This window comes from Lates calcarifer, linkage group LG7_1, assembly GCF_001640805.2.
Source record: "Lates calcarifer isolate ASB-BC8 linkage group LG7_1, TLL_Latcal_v3, whole genome shotgun sequence".
Classification (NCBI taxonomy): Eukaryota; Metazoa; Chordata; class Actinopteri; family Centropomidae; genus Lates; species Lates calcarifer.
Window position 1 is genome coordinate 158,777 of NC_066839.1, and position 18,519 is coordinate 177,295.

At 45.7% G+C, this 18,519-nt stretch overlaps 2 protein-coding genes and 1 long non-coding RNA gene across 4 annotated transcripts; 2 read left to right on the forward strand and 1 right to left on the reverse strand.

Annotated features, from left to right (window-relative positions):
- Nucleotides 1–1,274: 1,274 nt before the first annotated feature.
- LOC108890038 (photoreceptor outer segment membrane glycoprotein 2) lies at nt 1,275–7,180 on the forward strand. Its single transcript, XM_018686797.2, has 3 exons — nt 1,275–1,996; nt 3,314–3,560; nt 3,698–7,180. Exons 1-3 carry the CDS (start codon nt 1,416–1,418, stop codon nt 3,974–3,976), a joined length of 1,107 nt encoding a protein of 368 aa, XP_018542313.1. The 5' UTR covers nt 1,275–1,415; the 3' UTR covers nt 3,977–7,180.
- A 618-nt stretch (nt 7,181–7,798) lies between these two features.
- Nucleotides 7,799–10,701, reverse strand: LOC127142632 (uncharacterized). 2 transcript variants are annotated; one of them, XR_007813561.1, is made up of 4 exons: nt 10,595–10,701; nt 10,091–10,212; nt 8,850–8,999; nt 7,799–8,729 (listed from the first exon to the last, which is right to left on the reverse strand). It is a non-coding gene; the product is annotated as an uncharacterized LOC127142632 (long non-coding RNA). The 2 variants fall into 2 exon arrangements; XR_007813560.1 differs by having other exon boundaries at nt 7,799–8,999.
- A 106-nt stretch (nt 10,702–10,807) lies between these two features.
- LOC108890037 (creatine kinase B-type) lies at nt 10,808–18,381 on the forward strand. The gene is made up of 8 exons (XM_018686796.2): nt 10,808–10,919; nt 12,562–12,771; nt 13,540–13,694; nt 15,060–15,192; nt 16,005–16,176; nt 16,403–16,526; nt 16,612–16,801; nt 17,709–18,381. The coding sequence occupies exons 2-8, from the start codon at nt 12,579–12,581 to the stop codon at nt 17,885–17,887; spliced, it is 1,146 nt and encodes a 381-aa protein (XP_018542312.1). The 5' UTR covers nt 10,808–10,919; nt 12,562–12,578; the 3' UTR covers nt 17,888–18,381.
- Nucleotides 18,382–18,519: the final 138 nt, after the last annotated feature.

The window sequence follows — 18,519 nt, forward strand, 5'->3', positions numbered from 1 at the left end:
TGGGGGGGTTGGAGATTTCTCAGCTTATTACAAGGCTGATTAGCTGTAAGGAGATTAGAAGCATGGAACAGCAAGTTAACAGGCACCTGAAAACTGCTCTTCTCAGCCGCAATATTTGCTTCGTGGCTCAAACTGTGGCCAAACACAGGCCCGAGGATGATGGGGAGTCGGAGGGAAAACAGACGAGCAGCTGGAGTTAAAAGGTACAATTTTTTATCTTCAGCTTCTCAAAGGTTGGTTGGATGAGTGGACCTGACGTGACTGGTACCAGGCTGTTTGTCTCATTTGAGCGGACAATAATCTCCATCAGTTGAGGTCAGTGTGCCCATAGTGTCACAGAAAGAAGTTAAAATCATCTGAGGCAGCTTTCTTGTTTGTTTAATTGAAGTATATGAACCATTTAAAAAGATTTGATAATCAGTCCTGACCGCAGCTGAACCACTGACTCTGTTACTGATTTACTGTGGTTTAGTATGAAAGAAGTTGGATTAGAAAGTCTCTAAACTCTGCACATTCACAGAAACAGTTTCCAAGCTATCTTGTATCTTTGAAATTGAAGTTTTTATACTTTGCAGTGAACAGACTGACTCGTTAACTGTGATAGATGTCTTACTGTTGGGGGAGTAAAATGCTTCATGTTCATGATGAGGTTCAGTTTATCGGCACCAGTTTTGTTAAACTTTGACCTTCTTCGCTGCAGCAGTGACATCCTGGTGTTAGGGTTAGGGTTAGGGTTAGTTGTGGACTGCAGTCAAGAGAACCTAAAATACCTCATTAAGCTCCTTAATGAGCGCCTTATGACGCTCTGCAGAGAGCAGTCACCGGCCTTCTCCTTCCTCTTCACTCCAGCTTTTCTTCAAACAGAGGCCTTCCCTGAACCCTGGACCCTGACTCCTAAGCCTCTAGGACCCCTGTGGACTGGATGTGAGGACGAGGGTGAAGCAGACGAGAGGCAAGTGAAAATCTAAACATTCTTAACCCGACTGATGCTCTAGTGCCTTCATCGCGACTAATTAATGTTGAAGACATTTTATTTAATATCTCACAGAGAATGAATAAACGTGACATTTATCATCTACATCTGGTTCTGGTTCTGAATATTTCACTTCAGTGCTGTAAGAACTGGAACAAGAAACTTGGAGGCAAATTAAATAATAATCAGGCGTTGGGGGTTGATATCATATTAATGGACTAAAAATTTTCAATAGAGACACAAGCAGTCAAATATAAATTAAAATATAAATTAGTTACTGGGATCATTTCGTGTAGAAAATAACTTTTTATTTCTGTCGAGAACACCACAGAGGTTATGATGCAGCACCTAGTGGTTGTATGTGGCACTGCACCTTAAGGCACTACAGTTTTTGACAATGATTGTCAGTGCTTGGACGTGATCTACGTAAAAACCAGAGGACATGGCAGTCGGTAAGGTGACCTTCACCAAGGCGGAGAGAGAGAAGCTAGCCGAGGTCCTTTGGCTGCTCAACTGGATCTCTGTAGTGACGGGAGCGATCCTCTTTGGCCTCGGCTTATTCCTCAAAATCGAGATTCAGAAATGGCAGGAAGTGATGTCAGACCAGGGGATCCTGTATGTACCACATATGCTGATCACCACAGGCCTGGCGGCCTGCTGCATCAACTTCCTGGGTGGGAAGATCTGTCTGGACTGCGCTGACACCAACAAGTTCCTGCGCTGGAAGCTGGTGATGATGCCGTACGTCGTCTGCACCTTCTTCTTCACCTCCTGCGTCCTGGTGGGAGCGCTCATGTGCTACAGCATCCGCAGTCAGCTGGAGGAGTCTCTGTTCCTGGGCCTGAGGAACGCCATGCGGTACTACAAGGACACGGACACGCCGGGCCGCTGCTACCTGAAGAGGACTCTGGACCTGCTGCAGATCCAGTTCCACTGCTGCGGAAACACCGGGTACCGGGACTGGTTCCAGGTCCAGTGGATCAGCAACCGTTACCTGGACATGACCAGCAGCACCGTGGTGGAGTAAGTGGAACCAGATCTGCTGGGAGTCTTTGGGTTTGAGAGGATGTTTGTTGGTTCCAGTTAACCTGCTGGATTCTTGTAGATTCTCTCTCTGTTGAGTAGATTCCATCAGATTCTACTGGATCCTGGTTTAAAACATGATCCATCTGAATCTGGGTAATTCCTTTGGAGTCTGGTGGAATCTACTGGATTCTGTGGGACTGGACTTGATTTAAGTAAGAAGCTTCATTTCAAACTGATTCATCCTGAGTGAACAAATCAAGTTGATCTCGGTTTGATTCTGTTTGATTCTACTTCATGAATTCATCAACACAGTTTGTGTGTGTTGTTAGCTGGCTACAGCTAATGTCAGTATTATCAGTTGATTGGCTTCAACGTCAAACCTTTTGCTTTGTCTGAGGAAACCTTTATAGATTCTCAGATTTTAGTGGATCATAGTGGATTCCAGTTCAATCAAGTCTACAGGACTGGTGAACCCAAAACAACTAAAATCCAGTGGAAGTCAGATATTCTTTTGGGTTTTAGTGGATTATCCTAAATTATTTATTTTGTATGGCCCATTCTAATGGATCTCCCTGAATCTAAGTATTGGACTCTTTATTCTGGTGAGTCCAGTTAAATTCTATTGTGTAACAATGGTCTCTACTGTACTACAAAGGAATTTAGTGGATCCAGCTGAACTGCAGTGGACCTTAGTGGTTGAGTTTTTAGTTTTACTATAAAGCAGCCTTTCCTCCAAAGTTCTTCCTGAGCTCTGACTATAAATCACACCGATACAAATATGACAGAAACACAGTCATTAGACACAGTATTCTATTAAATAAATATAAGTGTAGTTTATCTGTTGATATTTGTAAATGTATGGTTGAAGTTTACCTCTGGAGAAGCTCAGCTTGTTGGTTTTATTAGTGAGAGGAGCTCTCTGACCTCACTCTCAGCACTACATCTTTCAGTTTCATAAACATCTGATTCACTGAAGGAAACCTGAATGAATAAGAAATATTAGTAATGATATTTCAGATTGAGGCCACTGGTCCACTGCAGCTAAGGCTGGAATCTATTGGGGTCAAATGTCATGGGATTAATTAGGCTTATCCAGCAGAGTTCGCTTCAGGTTCCAGTGACTCGATATAACCTGTCTGCAGGATTTAGAGACAATCTGTTTCACTGTATTCAGCCCCGAGACAACAGACAAGTTTCTGAAAACAGACGTGTTCACCACACCTCATACTTTACACTCATATACAGTACACCCACAGTAACAACTGTAGCAGTATGTTAGTAGCTCCTGTTCTAACTCCTGCTCCTTCCTGGCAGTCGTCTGAGGAGTAACGTGGAGGGGAAGTACCTGATGGATGGCGTTCCCTTCAGCTGCTGCAGCACCTTCTCCCCTCGGCCCTGCATCCAGCAGCAGGTCAGCAACAGCTCCGCCCACTTCAACTATGACCAGCAGAGCCAGCAACTGAACCTGTGGAGGAGAGGCTGCCGACAGACCCTGCTGGACCACTACACTGGCATCATGCAGTCCATCGGCCTCACCGTGCTCCTCATCTGGCTGTTTGAGGTACTGCAGCCTGACGACTCACTGAGTCCAAGACTGTTTTCACACGTGCAGTCCAACATTAAAGTTCAGTCTCTGACACCAACACACTGTGTTTCTGTTAATACGCTAAAGATGCTGTGTTGCTCTTCTCCCTCCAGCTGCTGGTTCTGACAGGAGTCCGTTACTTGCAGACGGCCATGGAGAATGTTCTCCGGCTGGGTGATCCAGAGTCAGAGTCTGATGGTTGGATTCTGGAAAACAGCCTGGCAGAGACGGCCCGGTCCAACTTTAACATCATCAAGAACCTGGGGAAGTGTTACCAGATTGACGATGACCCGAACATCAATGTCCCGACCGCCACTGCTGAGCAGGAGGTGCCGTCCCAGCAGGTCCAGATCCCTGTGACCAGCATAGCATCCAGACTGAGGAGTCACTGAGCTCTGAACAGATGACAGGATGAGCTGGACCACCTCAGGTCCAAAACCTCAGAGGCCTCGAATGATGCTCTGACGATGCCTCCTCAACTCAGGCCATGAAATTCCATCCAGGTCTCTCTGGACTCTGGGAGGAACTCAATAGTTTCATCCTGAGGAGCCAAAGAAAAGCCTAACCTGATGTAAAATCCAGAGCTCTGCAGGTCTGGTTTCATGCCTTCAGGTGGATCTAATGCCTCAACTCTCAGCTTCAGCGTTGCTGAGGTTTTATAAGGTCCGCTGTTTAAAACATCAGAGGACAACATGATTTTTCAGTGAACTGATATTTAAACTTCTGATAAAACTTCTGACATTTTCAGGGTGTTCAGTTTGTGGTTCGTCACATTTCACTAAACTGGACAAAATAAAAATCTATGATTACATCTTCCTCTAAAGTTCATTACACAGCAGAAAACTAAACTTTCACCAGAGGAGAGGAAACTGTAGAGACACCAGAGGGAAGAACAAGCTGTTAATCTTCTGTACGGTGGCCTTTACAGAACATCTCAGACCTACTGCCTGAGGAACACAGATCTGACAAATTCCGGTCTTTTAAAGGTGCAGATGAAAATATTTCCTTCTTTTGTAACTGAGCACTGATAAGTGCAGTTCTCAAACCTACAAATGAAAATGACCTGATGGTGGTGCTACAGGAAGCACTGGAGATGTGTTGAACTGGTTTCTCTGTGTTTGTTTCATCTCCTCTATTCAGACCTGATGCCTTCATCTATTTTCCACCTTTTCTTCCTTTTCTTCTATGTTTTCTACTGAGATTTATCCTCAGACTCACGTTGTTCCTTTAGGATCTGTAGCTGTTTATCACTGACAGGTTAGAAAACATCCAGACAATCAGGATCCAGCTCCCTCAGTGATTCTGGTCTACGAAGAGCAGCAGGAGTTTAGATCAGGTTAATCTCAGAGTATGAAGATTGGTCTATTATCTTAGCTTAGCACAAAGACTGGAAGCAGGGGGAAAGGGTTAGCCTAGCTTAGCACAAAGACTGGAAGCAGGGCTAAAGGGTTAGCCTAGCTTAGCACAAAGACTGGACGCAGGGGGAAAGGGTTAGCCTAGCTTAGAACAGACTGGAAGCAGGGGGAAACTGTTAGCCTAGCTTCATCCAATGAAACAGGATTATTCCTCAAGTATCAGAGCGCTGTGTTGAAGTGATGATGGTGATGAGGAGCTGCTCTCTGTGTTCATGTGCTTTATTATAATTCTTCACTTAATAAATTTCAGTCCGATGTGGGTTAAATATTATGTCTGTGTGTGTGTGTGTTAATGTAACTGGAGCTTCAGTCGTTCACAGTCGACACTGACAGTTTCACTGAGTTCTGCAGGAAGGAGTTTAAAACCTGGAATAAATCCTGAAGTCTGTGGATTTTATTCAGATGTCTGAAATAAGGTCTGTGGTTTTAACACAAGCTCAAGACATTTTCAGGTTTTATTCTCCGACATAAAATGGGTCAGTAAATCCCCCACTCCTGATGTTTGAAGCTTTTCCGTGTCTTAAAAAAGGCGGTTGCTAACGAGTGTCTAAATGAGACTACAGAGGTTGTCGGGGACGTTAACATGAAAACCCATCTACTCACCAGTCCACCTTTACAGCCTCGTTGTGTTTCTACTCACGCTCTTTCAAACTCACTAACTTTCTAAGAAGAAAGGCTTTTGTAGAAGAGCTCAGAGCTAAATGAAATGACCAGTTGGAAGCTTAGTGGTGGAGACGTTGACATCATGTGACCGTGGTGTAGTTGGTTTATAGCCTAACATTAGCTTCTTACTTCTGGAGATTGGATGTAGGCTTCAAACATCAGAACAGTGGTGTTCATGTTCTGATGCTACATCAGTTTGTTCTGGAGTCACAGTTGGAGGAGGTTCACCTGGACAGGACCAACATCACACTCACACACACACTCACACACACACATACGCTGGTCCTGGTTCAGCCTCTATCAGGATTCTGAAGAACCAGACTGGATCAGGTTCCTCTGGTCCTGAACCTCCAGCAGGTGCAGACTCACACCTGTACGACAGTGACATCCTGGGTGGGTTTGATTGTTTCAGTCTGCGCACATAAAACTAGTGATTAACTCATTTAGATTAATCCAGGATAAATTAAACCCAGGATAAATTAAACCTGGATAAATTAAACCAGGATAAATAAAACCTGGAATGAATAAAACCTGGGATGATTATTATTATTATACATTTACACTTAATGGTTTGATTTTCATTTTAAATTTACAAAAACAAGCTCTCATTTTATTTAGACTTTAAATGAAAAGTAGGTATAAATATGTCGACACACAGGATGTAATCTATTACATCACCATCACTGGACAAACACTGAACAGAGTGAACTCCCGACTTTGTCCATGAGAGGGCGACAGAGACAAACTGATTCACTGAGCTCTGTCTGCACTTCAACCAAAACTCAATATCTAATCAATATCTAATTGATATTTAATGTTCTCTGTCACTGCTGATGGTACTAATCTTACTGTTCATACAGGGTCTGGTGGAGGATCAGACCTGGTTCTGATCAGTCTGGACTCCTCTGTCCCTCCAGCAGCAGCCAATCAGAGCCCTGCTCCTGTCTGACCCGTACAGGGAGACGGTCACCATGGTGACGGCCACGTGGTCCTCAGTGCCCCAGATTACTCTGCTCCTGTTGTCTCTCCCCCTCTCCTTCCTTTTCTGTCTTCATCACTTATCTCACCTTCGTTCATTCCTTCCTTCCTTGTTTCCTTACTCTCTCCTCAGTTCTTCACTTCCTTCCTTTCTTCCTTCTGTCTTTCCTTGTATTTTTCTTTCCTTTTGTCCTTACTCTTACATCACAGCACAGAGAGGGCGGGGCCTGATCTCAATCAATAATCCCTCTGAGTGTGTGTGAGAGCTCGTTGGTTGCCATGGTGACAGGGATTAAACCAGATCATTTCTAAACGACTGAGGTCACCTCTCCGTGTCCCACAATGCACCTGGAGTCTGTGACAGGCTGTTACATAACAGAGAGCTCAGCCAATCACAGCCTGAGATGACCTCACACAGATACTGTGAAAACTACTACTGCTACTACTACTAATACTACTACTACTAATACTATTACTAAAACTACTACTACTACTACTAATACTACTACTACTACTACTAATACTACTGCTACTACTACTAATACTACTACTACTAATACTATTACTAAAACTACTACTACTACTACTAATACTACTGCTACTACTACTAATACTACTACAACTAATACTACTACTAAAACTACTGCTACTACTACTACTACTACTACTACTACTACTGCTACTACTACTAAAACTACTACTACTACTAGTAATACTATTACCACTACTACTAATACTACTACTAAAACTACTACTACTACTAATACTACTACTAAACCTACTACTACTAATAATACTAATTCTAATACTAATACTACTATTACACTACTACTAATACTACTAGTAAAACTATTACTACTACTGCTACTACTACTAATACTACTAATACTACTACTACTAATACTACTACTAAAACTACTACTACTACTACTACTACTAATACTACTGCTACTACTACTAATACTACTACTACTGCTGCTACTACTACTACTACTACTAAAACTACTACTATTACTAGTAATACTATTACCACTACTACTAATACTACTACTACTACTACTACTACTACTACTAATACTACTATTACTACTAATACTACTACTACTACTACTATTACTAGTAATACTATTACCACTACTACTAATACTTCTACTAAAACTACTATTACTACTACTACTACTACTACTACTACTAATACTACTATTACTACTAATACTACTACTACTACTACTACTATTATCACTACTACTAATACTAATACTAATACTAATACTACTAAACCTACTACTACTACTAATACTAATTCTAATACTAATACTACTATTACCACTACTACTAATACTACTACTAAAACTACTACTACTACTACTACTACTCTTACTGTTAGGACTATGCATGTAATCCTGTCCAAACTTATTGTTTATTGTTGTTGTTTATTGTTATTGTTTGTTGTTGTTTATTGTTCATTGTTGTTGTTTATTGTTTGTCGTTGTTTGTTGTTATTGACATGCTGACTGTGTCTCTGAACTCATCACCACCCTGTCACCCCGCTCACCTGACGTCGTCCGTCAGTCAACGACGTCTTCGCCCAGGAAGAGGAGGAGCTTGGTGGCGGCCATTTTGACAGGGACGATGACGTCACAGCTGCTGAAACAGAAGTTCAGACTCTGAGGAGCTGCTCCTACCTGAGGATCCATCAATCAGACCTGACGATCAGTGATCAGTGATCAATGATCAATGATCTGATCTCAGGATCAACTGAACAGAGTCTGTGTTTTCATGTTGTCATGACGATAAACTGTCAGACTGGAGCTTTAAAGGTTCAGGTCAGATTCTTTTCTTTCTTTCTTCCTGTCGTCTCCTGATAAACAAAGCGGTCGTGGGGTATGGCTGCTGGTTGCCTGGTAACAGGTCCTAGGAGACCTAAAGTCCAGATGAACCAGGCGACAGTGAACGCTGCATCAGACCGCTGCCAACAGCCTTTGTTCAAACACACCAAACTTTATTTAACATGCAGCTCCAGCGCTCACACAGCTTCCTGTGTTCACTCATTCATCTGTTGAACCTGCAGCTCCTCCACCAATCACTGCTGTGGGATCAGAAGGACACGCCCACCACATTATCATATCAGAGGACATCACATGACTGTGCTGAATAAATCACCTGTGTGTTGTGTTCAGGTCCTTCTCTTCATGAGGCATTCACTGACCTGCTGCACGTGAACCCCTGGCGTTCTGTTGACATCACACGGCCCTCCTTTGCCTCGCCCTCCTCTGATTGGCTAAAGGCAGGAGTAGGGTGAGCGCACGTCGGCGCCGGTGTCGGCTAAGACCTTGTAAGTAGGAGATGTTGGTTTTTCCTGTGGACAGAGAAGGCAGCAGGGAGATACAGGGTTTCTATAGCAACAGAGAGGAGGTACCATGTCCCCCCCCCCCCCATCCCCATCCTCTTGTCCTTGTGTCTCTCTGTGTTCGGTCATGAATAAATGACAGTGAGGGGAGGAGGGGGAGGAGGGGAAGGAGTGCTGAGTTGGGCTGCAGCCTCTCTACATGCTGATGGAGCAGGGGGAGGGGGAGGTGAGGATGGAGGGGGAGGGGCAAGGGAGGATGGAGGGGGAGGGGTGTCTGGTTTGTATTCAGCTCTCACCACCTGACTCCGAGTCCTCACTGCAGAGACTCCTCTTCATTTCTCCTCCTCCTGCCCCCCCCCCATCTCTCCTGGTCCAGATCTCCAGTAGATCCTAGCACACCACTCCAGGATTCATTGGATCTAACAGATCATATTCACGGGATCTGGTGTGTTGAAGGTAGCATTGATTCCAGTTGATTTGTTAAATATCCATGTGCATAAGATTACAGTCCAGTGGGATCTAGTAGATCTCTATAGATTCCAGTTGATCTTTAGAAATTCAACAAAATCAGTATAACTGATATCTGGTAACTGGATCTCCCTCGGGTCCAGTGAATTTCAGTGAATCTTTTCTACATCACAGTAGATCTTAATGGGTAATGTTGGATTCAGTTGATCCTAATAGATCATCTTGGATTCTGTAGATCCAGTAGATCTATAACATGTGTGTTTAATTGTTTTGATGATTCGGCAACAGAGCTTCATGACCCCCCCCCCCCCAACACACACACACACACACACACACACCAGCATGTGATGTCACAGCAGGAGTGGGCGGGGCCTGTGATGATCTGAAAGATTATACAATCTGCAGGTTTAAGGAGGAATCGCTGCAAACAGACTGTCACTGACGTACGGCAACACAGAGAGGACAAACAGTAACCTCACCCCCTACTCAGACCACTTGACCCCCCACTCAGACCCCCTGACCACTCAGACCAGCTGAGAGACGTCTCGCTGCTAAAAACCACAGACCTGAACATCTCTGATCCTCCCTCAGTCAGAGTCAGTAGATCCCTTTATGATCCAGTAGATACTCACAGACGACAGTGATCACAGATCACTTCCTGTTTAGATCTCTGTTCGTGATTCACTTTGAGACCATCAGGATCCAGTAGATCCTCTTCAGGTCCTCAGAGAACACAGTAGATCCCAGTGGATCCCTGTAGATCCAACACACAGACACACACACACACACACACACACACACACACACACACACACACCACGCTCCAGGTGATGAATAATTTAAAGCTGCAGGAGAAAGTGCTCTGACCCGAACCACCCCCCCCCCCACCCCTGTTCAGCTTCCTTATCAATGACAATGATTGATAATGAATTGATCAGTATTATTTTAGTAACTAATGTTGCATTCACTGTCAGAGGAAACTGTGGGAGATTCTCTTCACTGAGAGACATCCACAGTCCAGCTCCACGCCTGGACCTTACAGGGACCACTGAGAGACATCCAGAGTCCAGCTCCAGGTCTGGACTTACAGGGACCACTGAGAGACATCCACAGTCCAGCTCCAAGTCTGGACTTACAGGGACCACTGTGGGCTGATGGGGCTGCGGGATCTGACCGACATCCTCCTCCTCCTGATGTTGCTCAGGGGCACTGCGGCAGGACTTGAACCTGTGTCAGCGGAGAGCGAGGGAGAGAAAGAGTGAGAGACAGACCACGTGACCCCCAGCGGCTCTCCGACCAATGGAATGAATGGACTGTAAATAGGAGCCAATGAGGAGCGGGGGGCGGGTATAAAAGCCTGAGAGCCGCTTTAATCCGCAGCAGCAGCAGCAGACCCAGACCCGAACCCGGACCCGAACCCGGACCCGCATCAGACCACATCACCGTAGACCGAACCGACAGGTAGGGACACCTCTCACCCTGACCAATCACAGTGCTGCTGCTCAGCTTAATACATCAGGTTATCATAAGAGGGGCTCGCGCTCAACAAAATCAGACAAATCAGAGGGAGTCAGAGAGACGGTGGGTTAAAGAACAAAGGAGCAGCTGGGGGGGCTGTTACCGGCTGGTTATTGGTTGTTTACCGGCTGTTTACCGGCTGTTTACCGGCTGGTTACCGGCTGGTTATCCACCCTGCAGCCGCAGAGAGCCTGTCTATCTGCAGCCTTTCTGTCCGCCTGTCTGTCTCTGTCTGACCTTGCAGTCCGTCCTGTCTGCAGGTGTTGCGCAGTCACCGGCTGCGGTTTCTCCGGTGGATCCTGTTTGATCTGATCTCAGGTCAGAGACACGGACTATCTGAACCGGCGGGTTTCAACAAAAGGCCTACTTAAATAAAGAAATCCACCTTAAATCCAGTCAGGCGTGAAGGGTCCTTAATGTGCGTGATGAGCCTCCATCACACCGACTCTTCGTCTCCTTTGTAACGGCATTAAAGCTGTAAACAAACACCCTGCGCATGCTCAGTGTGATTTTAAAATTCTTATATTTCATCTTTAATCAGCTGCTCAGGCCTCGTCCCGGGTTTCATAACGACACACGTCAGAAACACGGTAAATTACCGTCAGAAACCCGGGTAATGAGGCGGATGGACCGGCCCGGACCCGGTTCGGGTCGGTGCAGTCCGTCGCGTGCTCCGTGCAGGAGGTGCTGAAGGTGACCGGGGCGTCGCACGGTGCAGCAGCCGCGCTCTGAAGGGTTAACCCCGGTCTGCTGCTGCGTCACTCCCCGCGGCCTCCGGTACATCATAATCAGCCTCTGTCCCGGTTTACACACTGATCCCCTCCAGGGTTTCCTCATCCAAGCCGAGCCGAACCGAGCCTCAGACTGATGTTTAAACCTCAGACCAGATCCCGGAGCTGCTCGGATCTGAATAAGGACAAAGATCATTCTCACTGTCTTTAATCCATAAAGATGCTGAGTAGGAAAGTAACGGAGTACATTTACTCCATTACAGGTTTGATTTCTGTTTCCTGCTGCAGCACATCTGAAATCACACTTCTGATGATGCTGAAGAATTCAAACTTTAAACACCTCTGGAAATAAAATAAAAATATTTCTCAACGTTTCAGTCTGAATCAAAAATACTCTGATTACTTCTGATACTCCAGGTATATTTAGCTCAAGTTCTGAGGGTGTAGTTTTCTTTTAACATTTTCTTTTAAATTCATATATTATTTATCAGTAAAATTATATTAAAAATATTCAGTAGAAAATAGAATTCAGTTTTCAGGCTGTGATTCTTTATTTTTCATCCTGATTTGTTTTATTTTTCATTTCAGGCAGGAAACATGAATCAGAATAAACAATAATAAAATGATAAAATGAAGAGAAATGACTCTTAATTTAACTAAAAGCTAAAAACAACATGTTTAAAACCTGACTGTATAAATAATCTGTTTATATATAATTAATAAACTGTGGCGTCAGTCAAATGTCTGATTTCAGCTGAGACGTTCAGACTGAAGAACACTCTGACTTTGATTCTCAGTTTGACGTTTCCTGAACACACCTGTAATCATCATCATCTCTGTTCACCTGATCCCAGGTCAGCCCGACGACATCATGCCTTTTGGAAACACCCACAACAAGCTGAAGATGAACTACTCGGCGGAGCAGGAGTACCCTGACCTCAGCAAGCACAACAACCACATGGCCAAGGTGCTGACGCCTGAAATGTACGCCAACCTGAGGGACAAGGAGACACCCAGTGGATTCACCCTGGATGATGTCATCCAGACTGGCGTTGACAACCCAGGTAACAGCCCCAGACCAGGTAGACCAGGTGACCACTCCCCTGAAACACCTGTACCAGGTAACCCCATCTCCTTATCACAAAAGTCTTCTATAGACCCAAAAGCAAGGAACTCCTTTTTCAGACCATGCCACACCCCCCACCCCTGGTAAGTCCTTCCCTAAACCACATAACCACCCCTCCAAACCAAGTGGCCCCTCCCCAGACCAGATATCACCTTACCCAGGTAACCCTTCACCAGACTGGGTAACCCCTTCCATAAAACAGGTAACCACTCCCAAGACAAGTTCCTGCTCCTCAGACAATCAGACTGGGTGGACCCTAGCCCAGACTGGGTAACATTTCCCCAAACCAGACCACCCATTCCCCAGACCAGGTAACCCTGCCTCCTAATCCAGGTAGACTTCCCTATACCAAGTGAACCCACCCCCTGGACTAGGTCACGACTCCCCAACCAGGTGAGTCCATCCCTCCTCGTATTGTTTGTCACCTTGACTCCGAGACGTTCTGTTCTGGAGTTCAGCTGCTACTTGATAATCAACTCTTTAATTGGATCGACTCGTTAGATCAGGTTAATTTCTGCTTGTTAATTCCCGCACAGGAAACGAGGGAGGGTGTTTGTTTATTTTCTGTCTGATCGCCTGATCCTCCTCATCAAGTCCAACTTCATTTAGTTGACAGCATTTGTGCAAAACATTGCAAGACAATGTGACGACTGCTCAGAAAGTCAGTGATGGGCAGGAAATGATTGGCCATTTTGTGCCCCTGCAGGTCACCCGTTCATCATGACGGTGGGCTGTGTCGCCGGAGACGAGGAAACATACGAGGTGTTCAAAGAGCTGATGGACCCAGTGATTGAAGACCGCCATGGAGGTTACAAACCAACAGACAAACACAAGACGGACCTGAACTCTGAAAACCTGCAGGTAAACAACAACTAACTGACCTGAGGTCTGTACTACGAAGTAAGGTAACTGTCTTATCAGAGTAACTTCAGGAGTAACTTGGTGACGTCAGGTGTAACTTCCTGATTAACCTGTACTATGAAAGGTGGACAGGTTTTACCTTTACGTTTCTGCTGCCATGGTAATTTACGCTGCATCCGTGGTGTTACCAGTGTTACTTCTACCTAAGCTCCGCCCCACCGGTGGAACAACCAATCAGCAGAGAGAGGCTGACTCTGCAGGACGGGGGTCAGTGTCTAAAGACCGTCAGTCCCCCCCACCCTTTCTAGGATGTTTCTATTTGATCCAGGTTCAGTTTCCACTGAGGCTGAAATACTGTTAACATGAAGTTCATACTGAACATAACAGCTTTACATTCATACATATACAGCCTGAGTGCTCCAGGCAGAACATCATTAACAGGAACAGCTCATTCTCAGACATGTGACCCACGTGTTGACTGTAATCCAAGTATCTGAGAAATGATCACATATGTTCTGTGTCCTTCCATCTCATATTACAGATGAAGAATCCAGAGAACATGTGACCAGTCTCTCTGTCTTTGTTGGTTTTACATTGTGTTGTTAGAGTCTCTTTAAATTCCTCTAAACCCACTGAATTAACGTGCGCTCTTCATCTGAGAGATACGGTGCACGCCCCTTTAATCAACACGCACTAACTCTGATTAAGTTAACACTGACTCAACTTACCCAAATCTGAACCACCGTCATACCATTTAACACAGATCAAGGCAGTCAGGGTTTGTCAACCCCGACTTCACTTCAGCTGCTTTACTTTACAACAGTAAAACTGAACACTTTCTGCAGATGTTTCACATTAAAAGTTTTTCCTTTCCAGGGAGGCTTTTAATGTGAAATCTGCAGTGATGATTCTTGACACAGGAAACAATGATGGTATTTGATGACTGATAAACTGGTTCTTCAAACACTGATTCATTGATAATGTATCTTTGGGATGAACTGTAGCAACTCTGAGGACTTTTCCTCCAGCGCCACCATCAGGTGAACAGATAAATCAGTCCAACTTTGGTTTAGGACTAGGTACCTACAGGGTCTGGAGGCTGGTTTCTTTTTAAACCACAGATGATCAGGGCTCAAATCCATCAGAATCAGTGCTGCAGGAAGTCTATCACATCAGATCACAGGAGCCTGAACCTGACAACCTACATGCCTCAAAACTCAAACTCAACTTTCACCTGTTTACCTGTCATATAAACATCCAATCTAATCCTGGATCTAATCTAATCTTAAACCGCTGGTTCTGGTTTAGTGTCTGACACCATCTTCTGACAGGACAACTGATCTCGTTCTCTCCTGTGTGTTTCAGGGTGGAGATGATCTGGACCCAAACTACGTTCTGAGCTCTCGGGTTCGGACAGGACGGAGTATCCGTGGCTTCTGTCTGCCACCGCACTGCAGCCGCGGAGAACGACGCGCCATCGAAAACCTCTCCATCGAAAGTATGAGACGCAGCTTTCTGCTGTTTCATCCATTAGTCTGTCAGTGTCAGGTTTTGTCTGTAAAATGGTCCATCCTGCTGCAGACACATGATCCATCACTTTCACCTGTCTGATGGTGCGTTCAGGGACACTCTGATGACAGAGGTGTTTCTGTTCCTGCTGACTCACTGAGGCTGAGGAGGAACAGTCTCTCCATCAGCCTGGTTTTATTTAGCTCTGACTGCAGCTGAAAACGACCCATCTTTATTTAGATATTTTCCCATCATGCCTCAGTGAGCGTGTCAGTGAATGCAGCAGCAGCAGATCAAACTGTTACATAACTGTGAGCTTTGTGTTGTCCTGCTGAGACTCCTAATGAGGCCGAGAGCTCCGTCAGTCTAAAACCACCTCTTTCAAATTCAAATGAGACTGAACTGAACTTAACTGAACTGAGCTGGACTAGACTGGACTGGATGAACCCAGCAGACCAGAGTCTCTGCTGCCCCCCATTGTCTGAAAACAGACAACACAAACAATACTTTGTTATTTAACAGAAAGCAAAGAATCAGATGAAAAATTGAAGCCTGGCTGATCTCTGATTGCTGACGATCACACACTCAATTTGCTTTCGTAAAACTGGACTAAAGCGTTTGGGAAATTAATTATAACATCTGTTGAGTTTCTCTTAGGAACTGTGAGAGACTGAGGGAGGGTTTTCCCTGAGTTCAGCCTCTAAGGCATCAAACATATCCGGCCTCCTTCTCACCTGACAGTCCTGAAGTTGGGTTTATGATCTCCTGTGTGTCTGACCTCTGACTTCCTGTTTGTTGCAGGTCTGGACGCCCTGGACGGGGACTTAAAGGGGAAGTACTACGCCCTGAAGAACATGACGGAGGAGGAGCAGCAGCAGCTGATCGATGACCACTTCCTGTTTGACAAGCCCGTCTCCCCGCTGCTGCTGGCATCCGGCATGGCCCGCGACTGGCCTGACGGCCGCGGCATCTGGTCAGTGAACACACCACGATCTCTGAATAGAAAACAGACACTCAGAGTAAAACAGGGTCCAGGTAAAGAGATTCTGAATCTGGAGGACTGACTGTTTATTCTTGGTCAGAATGATGGAGTAAAGTCGTATCTGGAGGCTGAACGTGTTTTGGTTGAACGGTTGTTGATTAACTTCCTGTTGCGTCTCGTCTCGTCATTAACCCTTCACTCTCTGGTCCACCTGTAGGCACAACAACAACAAGACCTTCCTGGTTTGGGTGAATGAGGAGGATCACCTGCGCGTAATCAGCATGCAGAAAGGAGGAAACATGAGGGAGGTGTTCACCCGCTTCTGCACCGGACTCACCAAGGTGAACACCTGCACCTCACCTGTTCACAGGAGTCCTGATCTCAGCTGTCCACACCTGACCACCACTCTCTCTCTCTCTCTGACAGATCGAGGGTTTGTTTAAGGAGCAAGGTCACGAGTTCATGTGGAACGAACACCTGGGCTACGTCCTCACCTGTCCATCTAACCTGGGGACGGGACTGAGAGCCGGAGTCCACGTCAAACTGCCAAACCTCAGCAAGCATGAGAAGTTTGGAGAGATCCTGAAGAGGCTGAGGCTGCAGAAGAGAGGAACAGGTAAACAGAGAGAGAGACAGGTGGTTTGACAGGTAGACAGGTTTGTTCTGAGCAGAACCAGGTTCCACACAGTCTCATCTGTGACCTCTGAGCTCAACATGGACCAGGTTCTGTTCTGGTTCCTGAACCTAAATCTGAACCGTTCTGAGTGTTTACACCAAAACTAAATCAGCTCTGAACCTGAAAAGTTGGTTCTCAGCTGGAACCAGATTTTCAGGCGTGATCTGTGACATCATCAGTGGGTGTCTCCTGTTCTCCAGGTGGGACAGAGAGGATTGGAGTCTAATCACTGATCACACTGGTTCTGATCTGGACTGGAGGAGACCTGGAGTGGGTCTCTTAACAGACACGGTTCAACAACCATAGTTAATTTGGAGTAACAGGGGAAACAGCAGCAAACTGAATCCAAATGTCCAGACGTCACAGCAGCAGAGTCGAGGTCTTTACAGTTGCCAGGAAGTCCAAGAGTGTTGGGGGTGGTCCAAATCCACAATTCACTGAGTCCACAAGGGACCTGAAGAGGACTTCCAGAGGACCGAGAGTCCACTTATGTAGCAGACTCCACTCAAATTACCCATAGTTCAGTATAGGTGGGGTACAGGTGAGATACAGGTGAGAAAGAGTCCATACAGGTGAGATACCTGGTCATGGTTAAGGCTGAGGTTAAATTTCTGACGTCAGACATGAGGCATGGAGATGGAGCTGCAGATTTATTTCTCTGTGTCACAGAAATGTAAATGTCAGAGAGGTATAAGAAGCACCTTCAAATTAAAGGTAGACAGGTGAAGGTGTTGAAGCTGGAGTCTGGTGGTTTGGATTCAGGGAGAACTGGACTAAAGGTTCCTGGTTGTCAGGAGCTCAGTGTGCAGTCCTGCCCCCATTACATCACTTCCTGTCTGTGTCTCAGGGGGCGTGGACACGGCGGCGGTGGGCGGAGTCTTCGACATCTCCAATGCGGACCGTCTTGGCTTCTCGGAGGTGGAGCTGGTCCAGATGGTGGTGGACGGAGTCAACCTGCTGGTGGACATGGAGAAACGTCTGGAGGCCGGCGAGGGCATCGATGACATGATGCCTGAGCAGAAGTGAACTGTGACCTCACTGTAACCTCTCACACCTCCCACCTCCTCACCCCTCACTCCCCCTCCTCACCCACTCCCCCTCACTGTAATCAATCAGAAACCGTCCTGAAGCAGCAGGACGTTTAGAGCCGCTCAGTTAGACTTCAGTCTTCCAACATGTGAAGGATTTTCTATTTCCTGTCTGCACCTGTTGGACCCATCTAACACCTGAAATATCTAATAAAGTCTCTGTGGCCCCGAACTGAAGCTGGTCCTGTCCTCATTCAGCACACATCCACCTTCCACCAACTGCTGACGGCATCATGGACAGGATTCCTACAGCGCTTCTGTTAAAGAGGAAGATCCTTTTAGTTTAACCAGAAACATCAGTATCTAGTAGCTAAAAATCAGATGCAGGGATTTTGATCTCAGTGCACCTGTGCGTTGTAACGAGTCGTAACATGTTCTAACACGAACCCTTAAATGAATGTTGCAGCACAAAAATAAACATCATAACTTAAACCGTTTTCTCCAACTGTCCTTTTTCCACAAACGTTTTGAAGCCCCCTCATACATCACCACCAGACTCCACTGCCTCCACCTGTTAGATCGCTGAGTTCACTGTTCCTGATCAATACTGAACTGATTCCAGAGATTTCT

Bases quoted from the DNA above. Each gene is read 5' to 3' on its own strand.
- LOC108890038 (XM_018686797.2), top strand. From the start codon at position 1,416: ATGGCAGTCGGTAAGGTGACCTTCACCAAGGCGGAGAGAGAGAAGCTA. The intron at 1,997-3,313 runs GTAAGTGGAACC...CCTTCCTGGCAG, and splicing joins ACCAGCAGCACCGTGGTGGA to TCGTCTGAGGAGTAACGTGG. The intron at 3,561-3,697 runs GTACTGCAGCCT...TTCTCCCTCCAG, and splicing joins TCCTCATCTGGCTGTTTGAG to CTGCTGGTTCTGACAGGAGT.
- LOC108890037 (XM_018686796.2), top strand. From the start codon at position 12,579: ATGCCTTTTGGAAACACCCACAACAAGCTGAAGATGAACTACTCGGCG. The intron at 13,695-15,059 runs GTAAACAACAAC...TGTGTGTTTCAG, and splicing joins TGAACTCTGAAAACCTGCAG to GGTGGAGATGATCTGGACCC. The intron at 16,527-16,611 runs GTGAACACCTGC...TCTCTCTGACAG, and splicing joins TCTGCACCGGACTCACCAAG to ATCGAGGGTTTGTTTAAGGA.